Consider the following 21,192-nt stretch of genomic DNA (forward strand, 5'->3'; position numbering starts at 1 on the left):
TGTTTGGCTTGATGACTAACGCATACAGGCATATATCGGCATCTAAAACGCGAAATGTTCTTTTTAACTAGCCGACATATTTATACTTTTTTCTGCATATGTGCACATAAAATTAATTTCTTCAAGTGTGTTAATATTTAGACTTTATTATCTTTGCCTGGATACCAATACTGGCAGAGAGAGTAGATTTCACTAATTTTACAAATTCTACTGTTATTCTACTAGACGCTACACGGACTTTGAAGCATTAGAGGCATTCTCTCGAACAAACCGCCAAAGTGTAAATTTTCCATTCTTTAATTTTAACATTTTAACCATTACATCATTTTACGGACATGTCATCTTACGGCTATGTCACTGTTATTTTACGCTATATTTTTAGAGCTAGGGTAATTTGATTGACTGTTTCCATATCTATACCGGATGATGGGAATATTTTTTTGAACGGTTACAGACACATTTCAAACCGTAACATGGCGGCAGCCAATGTTTTGTTCAATAACATAACTACTAAAATAACGCATTTTACTAATATCATTTCATATTTACATGTACTTACGCACTGAATCTATCTATCTATCTATCTATCTATCTATCTATCTATCTATCTATACGTCTATCTATCATCTCTCTCTCTCTCTCTCTCTCTCTCTCTATATATATATATATATATATATATATATATATATATATATATATAATGCATACATATACAGGGTGTTCCAAAAGAAGCTGACGGATTTTAAATTTGATTAACTTCTCAATATCTAAGTTATGCTTTTCATATATAGGTAGATGAGTCTCTCCGTAATTTTTTGAGATATAGTATGTTATCATAGTCTACTTATTCTAATTTTATTTGCACAACTTAATCTAGGGTATGTTTTTCACAAACTCTAATTTTAGTTATGAAATTAATGTTACTCAAATGTCCACCATTTTCATTTTCACACTCTAGTGCTCTCTGCAGGACATTGTCCAGCACATTGATTTGAACCCAAAATAATAAATGTTAATGGGTTATAATTGGGGTTAAAGTTAAAAAAAATTAACCTCTGCTGTCTGTACGAAATTACTCAGCTAATTAAAATCTAAACATTTGAAATTTTACATAAAGTGTATTCAGACATAGGGCAATCTTTTTAATCGATTTTTGGCCGAAAAGTTAGCTGCCTAGAGGCCAAATATAAAAAAAAAATGACCTTTGCGATCTCTATCAAATTATTAACTAATTTTGGGTCTAAACATTTGATATTTTACATAAAGGATAGTCAGACATGCAGCAAGCTTATAAATCAGTTTTTGGGCGAAAGTTTGGCCGCCAAGAGATCAGAGTTGAAAGAGTTTACTTTTGCAGGCTCTACCAAATTTCGCCGACGATTTTGGGTCTAAACACTTGAAATTTTAAATGTAGGTTACTTTGGCATGGGTCAAACAGTTTAATTTTATTTGAGCCCAAAACAATAAATGTTAAGGGGTAAAAATTGGGGGCAAACTTTTAAAAGAATTGACCTCTGTTGCCTCTACCAACTTTTCTCTATCGTAGTTAAGGAAGCCTATTATATAGAAAGGCATTACCGTACATATTCACACTTTTTAATATATACATATGCACATAAAGTTATGAACAGTACATAGGGCCCGAGCAAAGCCGGGCTGAACTGCTAGTACATATATAAACTTGAGTTCCTTCAGCTATAATCGAAACCGAAACCAAAACTTATGAAGAATTTTTGGTAAAATTGTTTATATAAAAAATAGATGACTTAAGTGCCATCAGTTATAACTTATGAAGAATTCTTGATAAAATTATTTATAAAAAATAGATTACTGGCGTGCCATCAGCTATAAGCGTAACCGAAACCCAAACTTATGAAGAATTATTGATACAATTATTTATTACAAGAAATGGAAGTCCATAACAATTAAACGACAGTCACTCGGATGTAAGCGTGGCACACAAAATAAATAACACACACGCTATCCCATTAATATATAAGTAGTCACATTCATAATATGCTATCAAACAAATCATTTCTTTCCTCTTTCAATATTTTTATGGTAATTTGCGTTAATTACTTTAAGTTTAAACACTGTAAACAACATCGGCGGCCATCACCAAATGAAATGAAATGAAATACATGAATTAGATTTTAGATTGTTCGGAATTTTACGGAATCATCTTAGAATGAAAAAAATAAATAAATAAAAGCGTCATTACGTACAGTTATTAGGCAAATAAATATGGCCGTGAATTACTAAGGACGTTCTGGAATTACAAAACTATTACACGAATAAAAATAAGTTTCTTTCCGGAGATAAACGTATTTTAATATTTTCGGGTGTTCTCGTAAAATAATTTAGTCGATAATTTACTTTCATTTATTTTTCAAAATTTTCATACTCTGATTAATAAATGACTAAAAACTATTTATTTCTTTGGTCTTTCATGTTTTTAATAAAGATTATTTCGCAAATCGAACTCAGGAAAAAAATATCTTATTCACATCTAAGATAGATTGTTAAGTTTTTCCATAGTTTGATCTTTTTAAAACAGGATATTAAAATATTATCAAATAATCATAAATGGTAAAATATAAAAACATTCAGAAACCATTTATAAAACGGAAATGTGTTTTCATTTTATCTTTGGTTCTTCTAAGACTGGATATATTTTAATTAGTAACAAATCCTTAAATAATTGTAATTGATACGCATTTCGTTGAAAGGGTAGATTCGACAGACAGATTGACTGACAGACAGACATGTAACCGTTTATGTATTACATTTCTGCCCATGCGCATTATTACTAAAGGACAAAGGAAACCTCGACAAGACAGATATATATACTAATGCATAAAACTAGATGATATTCACAATAGATAATTTCTAAACTTGTTCTCGTAATTGAAACAAATATTAATAACTTCCCACCCTGCTTCCCACCGGACTACAACTTGGATGTCTTCAAGTACAACGTTAACAAATTCCTAATGAACTGCCCCATTAAGTAAACACTTCATCAAATCTCCACACTAACGTAATGTACTTACAATAACCCTTATCCCTGAGTGGCTTCCGGGCCTTGATAAGTGGTGATCACTGTGTAAAAAACAAACAAACAAAAAAAACTTCACATTTAACACTTGTTGTGTTGGAATAATAACAATTGTCGGTGCAAATCAATAGTTCAATGTAATTAAAAATTACAAGAAGAATCTTTCTGATGTCCGCGCTCGTCACGTAACGAAACTGCCATATTCCAAAAAGTCACGTATTTTATAAAGTTTTTTTTATATGTATAGAAATTTATTGTTTTTAATACTTTTAGCTATTTTAATAGTAAATTTTAGCTATTACAAGGTTGATTTTGATCTCGGTAGTTCGAATTAAGTTGTCTATACTGAGTAACTATAGTGCATGAAGACATAATGTTCTTGCTTCCTTATAAAATGTTATTTTCTTAGTTAAAAACACTACTTGATCAGTTTACATGATTTGGGAATATGACATTTTGTTACGCAACGGGTATATACATCAATGATTTTTCTATATTGCGCCTTAAAAATAGGTTGAACTCTGGACTTGTTTCAAATTATTTTCTTTGTTAAATCTAATCTATTAATTTATAAAACTCACTATGTATTTCTGTCTGTTTGGCTATCAATATTTTTTCAAACTACATTTTAATCGAGACGAAAGGTCATATAGCGGCGGAAGGCGGGTCAAATGATTACAATTTTTGTGAACCTTTTTATGGGTCTTTAGCTGGTAAAAATAGCTGTTAATAGGTCAAAATTGAAAGAAATTGATATTGGAAAGCGTAAGTCAACTTAGTTCTCTTTCACGCATGAATATATATATATATATATATATATATATATATATATATATATATATATAAGGGCGAATGAACTCTTTTTCTGGGTCAACGGCCAACTAGCACCGTGTATATTTGTGTGTGTGTATATGTGTATGGGGTAGAGAGGGCTCCCGTAAGCCGTGGTGAAGGCAACCTTTCTAGGAGAAGCAAATCTCTGACTTAAAAAAACATAAAGCGGAAGACCAGTACCCGCATTAAGCTGGTCTGCAGTTTAATTTGTTGCTGGCTATCTTGCTCTTGCTTGTTGCTGGATCTCAACGTTTTGAACCGAGAGAGAGAGAGAGAGAGAGAGAGAGAGAGAGAGAGAGAGAGAGAGAGAGAGAGAGAGACTTAGCTGTCGTACAAAGCTAAGACTCTGTAACATCATATTTGTATAGATACTCACTCAGACATTTGGGCTCATGGATTTTAAATGTCTTAGGGAGTGGCACTCGTCTGACAAGACGTTGCAATCATCATATATATATATATATATATATATATATATATATATATATATATATAAGTTAACGTTAAATGACGATAGCGCAAACGGTAACGACTCAGACTGGAACACTCAAGTCATACTTTTTTTTACTTTTTAAAATCACAACTATATATTGGGTACAATATAATATGTGATAATCGTAGAGAATTGATTCTATAATAATAATATATGCGAAATCTGCATAAATTAAGATACATTTAAGCGTATTTAACGACCGGGTAAACCAGGCTCTTCCTGCTTTTCAATATAAATATAAAAGAAACATAAATTCATGAGATAAGTATAGTCATAAAGATGTCTAAAATTGTGAATGTATTCTTTATATTTTTCTTTGTTTTCTACCAAAGGTTGTTGGTATAACGGAATAAATTACCTAATTGGCCAAAAGTTCTGGAAGAATTGTAACCGATGCAACTGTCGTCGTAACGGAAGGTTCATGTGTACTAACAGATTTTGTCCTCCAAACGGTAAGTAAAATTATTCCATTAATAAAAATCTTTCCCCGAAAAAAAAAAAAAATATATATATATATAAAATATATATATAAAATATATATATATATATATATATATATATATATATATATATATATATATAAACTCAGATTAGCTTGTTTGTTGCGCGTTTGAAACCGTCCATCAGGTTTGTGACTTCCGCTTTCAAAAATTCGTTTGCTTACCTATTTCATGGCCACCCTATCTTATATCATTATATGATATTATTATTGCTGTCATTCAAAGCATACTCAGGATTAACAATATTTTTGTTTTAACTTATTTAAATGCTTTTTTCTTAAACATAAATGTAATTAATTGATGAAAAAACAAAACTGCTTAAAATATAAATATACAATATATAACTAGAATCATATTTATAACCATATTTAATGCTTTTAGTAGCACTCCTGTTGATTCCGACGATTTTTTCCAGAGCTTACTTAAAAATATTTTATCTTCGAGGATGGGGCAGGAAGAAAATTGTTTTTTCATAGTGCTTTTAGTAGGATCTCCTTAATTTTAATTAGTGCTTACAGTAATACTCCGGAGGCTTTCTAAGTTTTATTTTTTCACTGATCACTTGAAAACAATGTTTTCTGAAGACAATAAAAGAAATATAATCTCAAAATTATTTTTTATTTTGAACATTTTTCATCTTTACTCTTTAAAGGTCAACGGATAGATTAGTATGTATATATATATATATATATTCAGCCAATTAAGTAGCGGATGAGATTATTTACGACAGTGCTCTGCTTAAAGCCCCCCTCTTTGGGTAGAGCACTGTCGTAAATAATCTCACCCGCTATTTAATTGGCTGAATATATATATATATATATATATATATATATATATATATATATATATATATACTATACTATACTCGGGTGAGATTATTAACGACAGTGCTCTACCCAAAGCCCCCCTCTTTGGGTAGAGCACTGTCGTAAATAATCTCACCCGCTACTTAATTGGCTGAATATATATATATATATATATATATATATATATATATATATATACTAATATATATATATATATATATATATATATATATATATATACACTAATATATATATATATATATATATATATATATATATATATATATATATATATACTAATCTAAGCCCCCCCTCTTTGGGTAGAGCACTGCCGCAAATAATCTCACCCGCTACTTAAGTGGCTGAAAATGCAAAATAAAAGTGGTGGCGGGTGTCTATTTTAATAGACATTCCGACGAGTTATTTACGGGCGTCGATTCCATGGTCGAGTGGAAAATATGCTAGTCTAGCGGCACTGATGAGTTGTGATACAACGAAACAGGACTGTATCTGTCGATGACTACAAATATATATATATATATATATATATATATATATATATATGCCAAATCTCGAGTCTCTAGACTGAAAATTGACAGAATAGTTGTGTAGCGAAAATGTATACACAGAGACAATTTCCCTTTTATAGATATACTAGCAGGGGTGCCCGGCGTTGCTCGGGTGTTTGGAGGTGTATGCTGTGCAAAAAAAGCAAAAAAACAAAAAAAAATGGTTAATTTTTTAAAACTTTGACCCCTATTATGACCCCTTAAAATTTATAGTTTCGGGCTCAAATGACTTTATTAAGTTAGATCCAGGTTCAAGGAACCTATATCTAAAATTTCAAGTGTCTAGACCCAAAATTGTCGGAGGAGTTTGGTAGAGTTCTTAAAGGTCAAATCGTTGAAATTCGACCCCTTTACAGCCAAATTTCTGGCTGAGACCCGTCACATCGATTTTCCCAAATCTCAGTACCCGGTATTTCAAATTTCGAGTCTATAGACTAAAAATTGACAGAGTTATTGCGTAGGGAAATGTACACAGACACACAGACACACAGACAGACAGACAGACACGTTCACTTTTATAGATATATAGACTAGCTAATCAGACCGGCTTTGCTCTGGCCCTATGTACTGTTTATAACTTGCCATCTGTGTGAATACACTTTATGTAAGAGTTTAAATGTTTAGACCAAAAATTCTCTGAGTAATTTCGTAGGGAACGCGGAGGAATTTTTAAAAACTTTGACCCCAATTTTAACCCCTTAACATTTGTTCTTTGGGCTTAAATCAAAATAAAAAAGTTTTACCCATGTCCAAGTTACCTACATCTAAAATTTCAATGTTTAGACCCAAAATTGTCGGAGAAATTTGGTAGAATCTGCAAAAGTCAACTCGTTCAACTTTGACCTCTTGGCAGCCAAATGTTTACCCCAAACTAATTTAAATGCGTGCGGCATGTCTGAATATATAAAATTTCAAATGTTTAGACCCAAAATTGGCTGAATAGTTTGCTAGAGACCGCAAAGGTAAAATCGTTTGAACTTTGACCCCAAATTTTCACAAAAAAAAAAACGATTAAAAAGCTTGCCCTATGTCTAAATACACTTTATGTAAAAATTTTAATGTTTATACTAAAAATTAGTTGAGTAGTTTGGTAGAGACCGCGGAGGTAAATTTTTTAGACCCCAATTATGACCCCTTAACATTTATTGTTTTGGACTCAAACTAAATTATTAAGTTAGATCCATGGCCTATATCTAAAATTTCAAGTGCTTAGACCCAAAATTGCCAGAGGAGTTTGGTAGAGTTCTCAAAAGTCAAATCGTTGAACTTTGACATCTTAACAGCCAAATTTCTGGCCGAAACCCGATTAAAAAGATTTTCACAAATCTCAACACTCCTTCTCGAGTCTGTAGACCGAAAATTGACAGAGTAGTTTGGTAGGGAAATGTACACAGACAGACATAGACAGACAGACACGCAGACATTTTCACTTTTATGGATATATAGATAGATAAAGCTATTCCCGAAAATCGTACTCTTTTAATAAGTACTCTGTTGAAATTTATGATTCAATATCGAGTTATTTCATATTTCTATTTTCCAAAACCCAGCAGATTAGTTATCGATGTACGAGATGAGACGAACCGGCGTCATACCATTTTTTTCTTTGTTCGGCTTACTCTTTTTTTTTTCGTTTTACTTTTTTTTATTTTTACCTTATTCTTTGATGAAAACGCTGGATTCTTTTTTCACCGAAATGCGATTTAGTTGAATACTAAGAAGCAAATAGCATTACTTTTATTACTCTTTTTCTATCTTTGCTTTATTAAGATTCGCCGCCTTCATCACTTCTTAAAGCTACTAACTTTTCACATGATTATGTTAAATCGGAGAATCTTCAACCAAAGGGAATATTTTGAAACCCCGAAAACTGACACCTATACGTGATTGTAGTGATCAATTTGAGGTTCTACAAGCCTATAAAACAGTGGCTTGTTGAACAGAAATTAGAACATATCCTAGACATCGCGATGCTAACCTTGACTCTTCAAACGCCCATTTTATAAATCTGGGATGAGTGATGCTAAAATTCCTTTAAACCTATGTTTGCCCCAGTGAACAAATGACACGCAGAAAGTAATCTCTTCAACACACACTTATCCAACAACGGAACGTTGAAACGAACTTTTTTTTTATTATTCATGAACTTAAAAACTTCTCAACTAACTTTGCTTTTTTCCAAGTATACTTTACATTTCTCTACAACTGTTGAAACGTATTTTTTCGCATTCGTTTTTATATCACATTCCTAAAATTCACTTATTGAGTTATAAACTTGCTAGCTGGTGATCTATTTTTGTTTTATTCATTTTTTCATTCGACAATTTAACTACATGTTAATTGTTAGTGTTATTGCTAATACTTTGTAAAAGACTTTAGCTAAATACATTGCATGTAGCAAGATGCAACACTAGAAATTAAGTACAAATACACATTAAGAAAATATAAAATATAAAGAAAGTAGAAAAAAAAAGAAATGTATTCAATTCTAAATGTATATAAATTTTTCTTTTCCTCTTTCTTTTTATACATAGCATGTTGGCATAACGGGAAGAGGTACAGAATTGGAAGAAAATTCTGGAGCAATTGCAATCGATGCACATGCCGTCGTACCGGATTATTTAGTTGTACCAACAAATACTGTCCGTTAATCGGTAAATAAAATTTTTCCATATATTGACAAAAAAAAAAAAAAAGAAAAAAAGAAAAAAGAAACTTATTTCTAATGTTGTACTACAAGACGGTGTAGATTATAAAAATCTGCGATTAATTGTCAAGTTTTTCATATTATGATATTTTAAAAATCAAATTTACATAAAAAAAATAACTCATGGATTTACACTATTTATTAAACTAAAAAAAAAAAAATCGAAATATATTCATTATTTTCCCATTGTTTTCTACGCAGGTTGTTGGCATAACGGGATGAATTACAGAATTGGACAAAAGAGGTGGATCAATTGCAATCGATGCACATGCACGCGTTTCCGTGGATTCGTTTGTACTAAAAAATACTGTCCACCAAACGGTAAATAAAATTATTCTCCAAAAGTTTAACTGATCACCGACGTCGTACTCAGTATCATAATAAAATCTAGAATTTAATGTACTCAGTATCATATTAAAATCTAGAATTTAATGTCGAGTTTCTCCTCATTTCGACGCTTCAAAAGAGCAAATAAATGTTCACAATCTCCACTATTATATAAAAGTAATTTCGATTGAGTATGTGTGAGTTTCCTTCTTTATAGGTTCCAAAACGGTTGAACCTATCTTTTGCAATTTAACACAAAACTAATTTCTATATCTGGCAGTGTTCTTAGATATGTTTTGTACAGAAATTCATCCGATAAGTATCGAAAACGAAAAAGTCCCATCCTAAAAATAGTCTTACTTTCTTATAGATAAATAAGAATTTTTACAGGGGAATGTTTTAGCTTGCATCAGAAAGGCAGATAATAAAATCTCAACAAGTAATTTATTCTTAGAAAAATACCCAGATTTGTTGACATCTGAATATATAGCTCAGTAGAAGAACATTTTACTATAGATCGAATGATGCCGTATTCTAAGTCCAGGTGTATTTTGCCACTTTATTTTAAGTTTTTCTTATTAATGAATTCAATTTAGGATAAAAGATGTACCAATTGAAATCGCCGCAAATCATTTCTTTGTTTGCATATTTTAAAAGGAAACATTAATCAGAAGCGACTTTACCCGGGCATTCATCATCAAGCGCCCAAATATCACCTGACATAATATTGTAAGCAAACACAGATGGAATGTGATCAGTTTAATTATCATTATTATTTATTTTATATTTTCTTTTGCAAATTAGTCCACCGGGCAAATTATTCATCGTAATATATAATATTCAATAAAGGATTGATTCTATAATAATACATACACAATCTGAATGAATTAAAATATCATGTTTAAGTACGACCGGGCAACCCGGGCGTCCAGCTAGTATTATCATACAACGTAAAACCTAAACAATATAACGAAATTAAGAAATGCACACAATTCTAAATATATTTTTTTATTTATGTTTCATCCACAGAATGTTGGTATAATGGAAAAAAATACAGGAATGGACAAATCTTCTGGAAGGATTGCAATAAATGCACCTGCCGGCCTTATAGAAGATCCATTTGTACTAAAAAAATCTGTCCACCAAAAGGTAAATAAAATTATTCTCACTATCTAAATAAATAATATAAATAAAATTATTCTCACTATCTAAATATATACGTTTTACTTTAAAACGTTTATTGTATAAAAATGTATCAATATATTACTGTAAAACATTTTTGTATAAAAAATGTACTAATATATTACTGTAAAACATTTATTTTTAATGTTTGCATATGAAAATATAATTTTAATAAAACTATTTTGTAATGAAAGCAACATTGGATTTTTTAAAAGTTTTTTTTTTTTCGAACAAATAAATAATTTAAATGAGACAATTTTCGAATTAAAGCAACTTTGAACGGCCAACACCAAATTAATGATTTAAATGAAACATTTTTCCGAATTGAGGCAACATTGGATTTTTTCCGAAACATTTTTCGAATTGAAGTGTCCACGGAAAGTATGCGTAGGAAAATATTTTTATAAAGTAAAATTGTTTTTTTTTCGAACAAATAAATAATTTCAATAAAACATTTTTCGAATTAAAGCAACATTGAAGGGTCAATAACCAAGAAGCGCTACCTGGCGACAGTTTACTGAACCGCACAAAAAAAAAAGAAAATGGCCGCCGTCCGCATATTGCAGAAGTATACTTAAAAATCTTTAATTTAACATGTTTTGATTTTTCACAAATCTCAGGTATGCACAATTCTAGATGCATGTTTTTAACATATTGTTTTTCTACCCAGGCTGTTAGTATCGCATAAAAAGTTACCGAATTAGACAAAAGTTTTGGAATAATTGTAATCAGTGCAGCTGATGTTCCATCGATACATTTGATTTTATAAACAATTTCTCTCAACCAAATGGACACTCACCCAAGGGTTGGAAAAAAGCTAGACGACAAGTACAGCGTACGCCCGTTTGCTACGAACAGTGTTAAGAGTCAACAACCTGAGGGGGCCTGAACTGTCATCTAAGATTTAACCTCTGTCCCATTGACGAAATGTTGCATCCCTCTGCCTGTTTTACAAGTATTTTAATGGTGTATGCTCTGACGAACTACAAGCCCTTGTATCCTCTCGACGTAAATACCCTTGACAAACCCGACAAGCAGCAGAGTCCCACCCCTACACAGTAAAGATCTCTGGACGTAAGAAAGCCTTCTACTCTAATAGTTTATTCCCTAGAACTGCTAGACTCTGGAATTCCCTTCTGGGTTCCTATTTCCTCAACTGTACTGACATGCAGAAGTTCAAGTATAACGGGAAAAGGCATCGTGTTGCTCAACTCCCTACCTAGTATGCCTTCAACTTATGTCCATGATAGTACATCAAAGTGGCACTGTTTGGAGTGAAAATGTAATAAAAAATTTAAAAAAAATATTTAGGCAAGATCACTCTACGAAGCAGCAACTTTATAGCAACCTAGTGTTTGTGAGTGACGCTATATAACATTTTTGCTAAAAGTTCGTTTATAAAGGGGGAGAATTGTTATTCTAGAATGTGGGAATAATCTAAGCTCAGCCAATCAAAATAATCGGAATTATGCTGGAGAGAATTCATAAATTAGGTAGTGTAAAACGGAAAGATTATGTTATGTATATGTATGTAATAACCAGTGAATGGGGGTTAAAACACAGTAGAGTAAAAATCTAGAATATGCGCTGGTGTCAACTGGTAGCGATGAGAGCAGTAAATAATGAGAGAAAAACAGGAAGTCCTTCCTCTATAGATGTGGCGATTGTGATGGTGTTTCTCATAGGTTGGTTTGTTGGTTGGTTATTTTTGTTTTACGGCATATCAACCCTTTTCGGGTTATTTAATGCCGAATCCAAAGATTTTGAAGATTTTTTTTTAATAGAATATATTTGTTGTTTTCACGTCAGTTTCTATTTAACCCATAGTTGGGACCCTAACAGGTACTACCACTCCGGGTCAGAGTGGACCTGGGAGCACTGGTAATTAAAGAGTGGCTCCACACTCCCCAAAGCCCACAAGCTGGGGCCTCACCACTGGATATAGTTTAAGGTCATATCCAGGACCCCCATTGAGGGATTTTTACCATTTGCAAGGGGCCAGTCGGCGTATTCTAATGCCCCACCGACAGGGCCGGTTTCTCATAGGATATAATGTCACATTTTATTAGCACGAGTGAATGTGGCAGAAATAGTGGTCGTAAGCTACATAGAATAGTGGTTATCAGGGTAGATTATTGAATTTGTATGTGGCGTGCGTTGTTGAAACTTTCGTCCACATGGGGAATTTCTGCAATCATTTTATTATATAGTAGAGAATAAAAATATCGAATAAAATTATATATTACTGTGGAAATATGATGTTTTCATTATATTTCACTTATTATATATACAAATCTTTAATTTACGAATCCCAATGGATTTACAGAGCATATAACATAAACGGCAAAAGTCTATATTCCAAATTTTATGATATTGACCATTTTACAATTTATTCCTTTAATTTGGTTGAGATTTACAATTCTTGACAGTAACTGTTTTGTAGCACAAAACCATTCATTTGATTATTATATTAATCAATGAATCTATTTTGCCCTTAACTCATGAGAAGAAAAAAGCAACTATCTATCAATCAAAATAAAATAAAATGCATTTGGGCATGATTACAAAATCCGGAAGAGAAGTTGCAATAACTTTATTTTTAGCCTACATAAAGTCGTTTTGCGCTACGAAGCCGTTACTGTCAAGAATCGTAAGTGTTAACGGAATTAAAGGAATAAATTGTAAGATGAGCAACATTGTGAAATTTGGAATACAGTTTTTTGAATAAAATTATATATATGTCTGAATTCATTTTTAATTTGATCTTAGTTTTTTTAGTAAGTTTTTTTTTGTGTCGCACCAACATCTGTATAAAAGCCAAGTACGTCCAAGGATAGAGTACTGCTGCCACATCTGGGCAGGAGCTGCTAAAAACAGCCTATCCTGCCTTGACAGAGTACAAAATAGACTTCGTGGTTTAGTGGGGGATGCCCTTTTCTCTTCCCTGCAACCTCTCTCCAATAGAAGAGAGGCTGCGAGCTTGTCTTTATTTTATCGTTATTTCCATGGCAGGAGCTCGTCTGAGCTCCAACCCCTCGCCAATCTTTCATGAGAAACACCCGTCTGGCTGAAACTACTGTCAATAATTTTCCCCACTCTTTATCTGTGCCTATATCCAAACGTAGATTCCATGAGCAAAGCTTCTTTCTTAGAACTGCATGCCAGTGGAACTCTCTGCCGCTTGCCTGTTTCCCACCTGACTACAACTTGGATGTCTTCAAGTCCAACATAAACAAACTCCTGACAAACCGCTCTCTTAAGTGAGACACTCCATTAAAACCCCAATACTAATGATTACTACAATACTATCTCATTGAATACTGTACACGCAATAACCCTTATCCCTGAGTGGCCTTCGGGCCTTGATAAGTGGTGACCTCCATGTAAAAAAAAAACAAAAAAAAAAAAACAAGAATTTGCAAAGTTCCGGGAGAATTGCAATCGATCAAATTGCCAACGCAATAGTAAATTGTTATCAATAAATCTGTCGGCATATCAGTAAATTCGATTATACCAAAAATTCTGCCCAATTACCCGTAAATAAAATTAGAGTATACTTTACAATCCACAGAGTTACGAAAAAATTGTCAAAAAGCGAATGTATAACAAATAAATGTTATGAAAGGCAATATAGGTTGCTTTTCTACCTAACTGAATGTTTTTAGTGTTTTCATTTAATGTAAAATGTTTATTCGGTTCGAAAAACAAGTAATACAAGGCGTTACTGAAGAAATATTTTCGCGATCTCTTTTTACATCTTTCAAGTCTCGATAATCACTTAAAAATTATAAATAAAACAGAATGGTGATAGAAACCCACCCAATAAATGTCACGGTAACATTTAGTGTGTAGATAGCTACGATTATTTGTTTTATTTTTTTATTTTGAAGCCTTTTTCGAGACTTCAGTGACATCGCGGGTATTTTTTGTCTTCGTTTTTCTTCTATAGCTCTCAATATTACTTGTTTTTCGAACCGAATGAACAGTTTACATTAAATGAAAACACTGATAACTTATTCACTTAAGTAGAAAAGTAACTTATCTTGCCATTGATAGCGTTTATTTGTTTTATACTTGTCTTTGGCAACTTTTTCGTACCTCTGTGGATCGTAAAACAAACCTTAAAATTATTGTCAATATTAAAGTAAACAAAAAATCTTAACTAGAGAGAATCATTATCATTGAAATCAATGTATCTTTTTCGAAATCTTACAAATTTTGATCCTTAAAAACAAATATATCATAAAATATCACGAAAATAAACATGGATAAATTCATAAAAAGCATGTATAATTTTGTAAATGTGTTTCGTAATTTTATTTTTGTTTTGTATCCAGGATGTTCGCATAACGGGATATATTACCAAATTGGACAAAGGTTCTGGAAGAATTGTAATCGATGTACCTGCCGTGCTAACCGTAGACACGATTGTGCCATCAAATTCTGTCAACGAAACGGTAAAAAAATTATACTCTCTAATTGATGCAATTCTCTATCTATATAAGAACCAGGATGGAATACTGTTGCCACATCTGGGCAGGAGTTGCTAGAAAGGACTTGTTCTGCCTTGATAGAGTTCAAAATAGACTTTGTAGCTTTGTAGGAGATGCCCTTTTCTCTTCGCTGCAACCTCTATCTCACAGAAGGGATGTTGCGAGTTTGCCTCTGCTTTATCGTTATTTTCATGGAAATTGTTCAACTGAGCTTCAAACTATGGTACCCCCTCGTCAAACTTTCACAAGAAACACTCGTTTATCTGAAAATACTATCAATAATTCCCCCACTCTTTATCTCTGCCTAAACCTAAACGTAGATTCCATGAACAAAGCTTCTTTCTTAGAACTGCACGCATGTGGAATTGTCTTCCGTTTTCCTGCTTTCCAGCTGATTACAGTATGGTTTTCTTCAAGTCCAACGTAAACAAGTTCTTGATGAGCCGTTTCACTTGTTAACAAATTTACCGAATTTCCATTACTAACGATTACTATATTGTCTAATTGACTACTGTACTCTCTTAGCCCTTATCCTCGAGTGGTCTCTGGGCCTCGATAAGTGGTTATGCCTATGTAAAAAAAGAAGAAAGATAGTACTGTTAACCATACTTCGATGCAATTAGTCCCATAATATACTCTACGATTTTTTCTGGGTTTTTACATTTTGATTCTTGCACCCCCTCCAAATAACATTGTCAATAAATCATCTTAAAGTCGTAAATCTTAATGAAATTAAAACAAAATTAAGAAATGCATACAATTTTAAATGCATTTTTTTCATTTCCTATTTGTTTTTGTTTTTGTTTTTTTTACACAGTATGTTGGTATAACGGGAAGAAATACAAAATTGGATTCAGGTTCTGGATGAATTGTAATCGATGCACATGTCGTAGTAATGGTAGATTCCGTTGTACCAACGATTTCTGTCTACCAATCGGTAAATATAATTATTCTATATATTCAGAATAGATCTAACTCTGAAAATCGCACGGAAAAAATGAACAGTATCTTATAAATATCTAGGATTCATTTTTTAATTTTTTTTCCACAATTGATCCATCAAAGAAAGCAAAAAGAATAAACCATATTTTATTAAAATCTATCATTTTCGATTTTTTTTCGCATTTGCTATACCATTTGCTATACCATTTGCTGTACCATTTGCTATACCATTTGCTATACCATTTGCTATACCATTTGCTGTACCATTTGCTATACCATTTGCTGTACCATTTGCTATACCATTTGCTTTACCATTTGCTATACCATCATCAATCCAAAACTTGAGGAAATTCATAAATGGAAAATGTATAAAATTCTAAATATATTTAAATTTTTCTCTTGGTTTTCTACAACCTTAGTATAACGAGAAAAAATACAGAACTAGTCATCAGTCCTAAACTGCAATAGATGCACCGCCCGTCTAACGGTAAATTTGATTGTAGGAACAAATTATGACAACCAACCCGTAAATAAAATTATCCTTTCTAGTGCCAAAAAAAAAAAAGAAGCAAACTTTCGAAATTCTACACAGATATAATTAGTCTCATTAAAACCTGCGATTATTTATAGCTTTTAAATATTTGATAAAAAAAAAAAAATAAAAATATTAAAAAATAGACATAAAGCAAATAACTTTATAGACATTGTATAAGATTTTACATATGTTTTCCTTTGTTTTCTACCAAGGCTGTTGGTATAATGGGATCAATTATGCAATTGGACAAATTTATTGGAGGAATTGCAATCGATGCATCTGCCGTCGTAACGGTATGTTCGATTGTGCGAAAAGATTTTGCCCACCAAACGGTAAATAACATTCTTCTATTAAGAATAAAGATATTTCTGAAAATCAGACTTACATAATTAGCATTATATTAAAATCTATATTTAATTTTGAGTTCTTACATATTTTGCCAACCGGAAGTTGAAATGAAAATATCAGAAAATATCATAAACATATTCGACATTATGAAATAAAAAGATGAAAAAATATTATTTTATTATTGGAATCCTTTGAGATGAGTAATTTGTTTGTTTGTTTGTTTATTTATTTGTTTGTTTGTTGATTGTTATCACCATCTGCACAGTTGTTGTCCCGCCACGTTTCGGCCAACTATTCTTCTGGCTGCTCTAGGTTGAAACCAGTATCTTTAAACAGTGCTCACCTGGAGCCATAGAGATTCAACGCCTCTATTCACTGCGCCACGACACTCGAAGCAGTGGATAGAGGCGTTCGGGCCTGTGGCACAATCGATAGAGACGTTGAATCTCTATGGCTTCAGGTGAGCCTTGTCTGAAGGTAGTGATTTCAATCCTACCCAAAGCAGGCCAGAGGATTACTTACAACGTGCTAAGACAACAAAGCTATAGAACACAGTAATTACTGAGGATACAGTTAAGAGATCTAGCATTTATATCCCGTCGTGTTTACCCCTTACGAAGGGCAGACGAATAGTTGGCAGAAACGTCGTGAAAACAAAGACTATGAAGATGAGATTAACAATCCGCAAATAAATAGAGAAAGAAAGATGAAGGAATTTCTACCGTTGTAAATGTATTCTCAATTTTTGTCTTTCTTTTATGCGTAGAAAAACGGAAATGTAAAAAAAATTATAAATGTATTTTATATTTTATATTTTCGTTTTACTCAGTATGTTGGTTCAACGGGAAGAAGTACAGAATTGGACAAATACTCTGGAAGAAGTGCAATCGATGCACTTGCCGTCGTAACGGCAAATTCGGTTGTACGAGGAGATTCTGCTCACCAAATGGTAAATAAAATTATTCTATTATAAATTAAGTTATCGTTGATAATCGTGCACAGATAATAAATATTCCATAAACACATACTATTCGATTTGGAGAGTTTTATAATTAATCCTTTCCCCTAAAACAAAATACCATAAATTATTTAAAAAAAGTACAACATCAGGAAATTACAAAATTATAATCTTCATACAATTCTAAATGAATGTTTAAATTTTTATCTTTATTTTCTATCAGGTTGTTGGTATAACGGAAAGAATTTCGGTATTGGAGAACTGTTCTGGAAGAATTGCAATCGATGCAGTTGCCATCGTAACGGTAGATTCTACTGTACCAAAAAATTCTGCCCACCAAACGGTAAATAAAATTATTATGCCTTGACAGCTAAGTTTAAAAACCTAAAAAATATGATATTTTGTTAAAATATAAGATTGATGTTCGATTCTCACATATTTGAATTCTTTAAAAAGCAAATTAATGTATCGTGAAATAATAATGAAAGCCTAAAACAGTGGAAAGTTTACAAATCAAAGATTTTATTGAGGAATTGCAATCGACGAACACGAAATGCTAATATTTAATGTTATTAAGACTAAGTTGCTCTCTTTTTACAATTACAAGACGCATCTCCAACCGCTTATATCCATGACAAATAATTCTTCCTTCAAACTCCTCGGCCTAACATTTGCGGGCAGTATGAAAACCAATTACATTGAGGACATAGAAAGCAAGGAATGTGGGTTCCTTCTATCGAGCTAGAAGACTACTCACACCTGAGAGTATCCTGTACCTCTACAAGGCCACCATTCGCGCATGCATGGACTATTTTTTGCCACATCTGGGCTGTTGCATCAACCACTACCCCTTCCCAAAAAGTTTTCAATCTAATAGGTCCCACTTTGTCAACTAAGCTCAAACCCTGTCCCATCGGCGCAATGTTGCATATCTGTATCTGCTTTGCAAATATTTTAATCAAATGTGATCTGATGAACTCATTGCACTTGTACCCCTCGACCTACACATATCCGAAAAATTCGCTTAGCAACAAAATCTCACCCCTTCACTGTTGAGGTTCTAAATGACAGAGAGCTTTCTATTTTATTAGTTTGGAATTTCCTTCCTGTTACCTGCTTCCCTGACTGTACTGGTATGCAGAAGTTTAAATCGTGATCCAACAAATCTTTTCTAGGCATGGTTCTAAATAGTAGCTCTTTACGTCCAAGTGGCGATATGCCTTGTTAGGGCTGAACATGAGTTTAAAAAAATGAGATAGTAACGATATATTCGATTGCATGAAATTATTTTCTCTATTGATAATAAATTCACTTTGAAAATGGAACTCAGAAATAACTAATATCTTATTGATATTTACAATATTTTTCCGAGGTTTTCCATATTTTAGTTTTTGAAATAACATGTAGAAATATAAATTTTCAGAAACCATAAGTAAATCTTTAATTAAATGGATAAAATTCTAAATCTTCTTAAATTATTATCTTTGTTTTCTTTTCTTTTTTTAAAATCAATTTTCATCCCAAACAAGGCATAGTGCCACTTTGAAGTAGGGGGCTAGGGGGCTACTATCGGTGACATAAGTTACAGGGGCATTATGAAGGGAGATGAGTAGCAAGATGTTTGTCCATATTACACTTGAACTTCTGCATGTCAGTACAGTTGGGAAAGCAGAATCCTGGAAGGAAGTTGCAAAGTCTAACAGTTCTGGAGAACAAACTGTTGGAGTAAAAAGCTTTCTTACACCTAGGGATCTCTACTGTGAAGGGCTGGGACTTAGATGCTTGTCGGGTTTGTCGGGGGTAGTCACGTCGAGGGGGTACAAGTGTTTGTAGTTCGTCAGAGCATTCACCATTAAAGTACCTGTAGAATAGGCAGAGGGATGCAACATTTCGTCGGTGAGACAGAGGCTGAAGCCTAGATGACAGTTCAGTGGCGACTCTCTTTTGATGCACCATCCCAAATGTGACAACAGTACTCGATACATGGGCGAATGGTGGCCTTATAGAGGTACAGAATACTTTCAGACGTAAGTAATTACCCAGACTGTTAGTATAACATGTAGAAGGACACAATTGTTACAGATTAATTGCAATCGATGCATCTGCCGTAGAATCGGTAGATTCGATTGCACCAATGAATTCTGTCTACCAACCCGTAAATGACATTATTTTCTCCATTAGCGAGAAAATAAAATCATTTCTTAGTCATAATCGCTTAATTTTCCAGGTTTTTATTTTCATATTTTTTTATATTTTTTCTTCCAAAAATATCAAATACAATTTTTATGAAATTATTCTAAACATTTCAACCTATATTAATTCATTAATGAAAAATGTATAAAAACTAATTGTGTTTTAAAAATTTTATCTTTGTTTTCTATCCAGCATGTTGGTACAATGGGAAGATGTACAGAATTGGACAATACTTCATGAAGAATTGCAATCGATGTACCTGCCGTCGTTACGGTAGCTTCTATTGTACAAACAAATTCTGTCCACCAAATGGTAAAGTTATTCTCTCTATTATTCTATACTCCTAAAATCTGTTTTTTTTTGTTGTGCATTAAAGTTTATATTAAAACCATTTTTTTCTATTTATTAGTATTTATTTCTTCCCTACGAAAACAAAATGTGACACAAGGTCGTTTTTAATGTGGGGGGAAACCAGCCACCCCCATAAAAAGGTAAAAGGGGCATTCTGGTAGGGACCAAAAATAAAAATTGTCTCAGTATAGAGGGTTTCTCCGCCATTAACAGAGACAAACATTTTGATCGTGGCCTAAAGGTCAAGAACAACAGAAAAAAAGGCTAGCTTTTTTTTCCTATTTATTTATTTAATTATTTATTTGCTCCCCCACGAGAGAAAATTAACCATAAGGCCGTTTTTTATGTGGCGAGAAGGGGAGAAAGGGGGACCAGATCCCCCGAGGGGGAACTGGTTGTGCCATTTGGTATGAAGGGTTTCCCTTACATTGACCAAAACTGATTGCTCAAAAGCAATGGTCTCATATGTGGGTTTTCCCCCCACATAATACTTTGATTTCAGCATCTGAAGAACAGATACTGCACTTTAATCTTAGTACGAAGGCTGTGTTTATTTGCTTCCCCACTGAGAAAATTAGGCATGAGGCCGTTTTTTAATGTGGAGAGGGGGGAGGGGAAAGGGGAATGGGGACCAGCTCCCGAGAAGTGGGAAATGGGAGCTTGATAGTGAGAGCCTCTTGATATATAGGGTTGTTCCTACATGGAGCAGAACCCTATTGTCACAAGGACAATGGTCTTTGATTGCAGTAACAGAGACTGCATTTAAGAAAAGAAAATACAACTTTGATATATATGGCTTGTGAAATTGCATTCATCTGCAAATATCTTGCTCAGTTGCATATTCTTGTAAGCATTCATTTTAATTAATTTTCTATTAGTTTTTTTTTTCGGTTTTC

At 32.8% G+C, this 21,192-nt stretch overlaps 1 protein-coding gene across 41 annotated transcripts in view; it reads left to right on the forward strand.

The window, feature by feature from the left end:
• LOC145291506 (uncharacterized) overlaps nucleotides 1-21,192 on the forward strand; it is a 351,327-nt gene that overhangs the window by 111,382 nt on the left and 218,753 nt on the right. For 40 of the 41 annotated variants that reach the window (XM_080137468.1, XM_080137469.1, XM_080137432.1 and 37 more), the window contains exons 43-52: nucleotides 4,718-4,837; nucleotides 8,795-8,914; nucleotides 9,169-9,288; nucleotides 10,324-10,443; nucleotides 14,814-14,933; nucleotides 15,787-15,906; nucleotides 16,659-16,778; nucleotides 17,624-17,743; nucleotides 17,976-18,095; nucleotides 20,138-20,257. In XM_080137468.1, the coding sequence (XP_079993594.1) occupies nucleotides 4,718-4,837; nucleotides 8,795-8,914; nucleotides 9,169-9,288; nucleotides 10,324-10,443; nucleotides 14,814-14,933; nucleotides 15,787-15,906; nucleotides 16,659-16,778; nucleotides 17,624-17,743; nucleotides 17,976-18,095; nucleotides 20,138-20,257 (1,200 nt within the window). The remainder of the gene's footprint in view (nucleotides 1-4,717; nucleotides 4,838-8,794; nucleotides 8,915-9,168; nucleotides 9,289-10,323; nucleotides 10,444-14,813; nucleotides 14,934-15,786; nucleotides 15,907-16,658; nucleotides 16,779-17,623; nucleotides 17,744-17,975; nucleotides 18,096-20,137; nucleotides 20,258-21,192) is intronic. The other variant, XM_080137463.1, reaches the window with a different exon arrangement.

This window comes from Euprymna scolopes, chromosome 12 (assembly GCF_053919585.1).
Source record: "Euprymna scolopes isolate OS-2025 chromosome 12, ASM5391958v1, whole genome shotgun sequence".
In the NCBI taxonomy this organism is placed as follows: Eukaryota; Metazoa; Mollusca; class Cephalopoda; order Sepiida; family Sepiolidae; genus Euprymna; species Euprymna scolopes.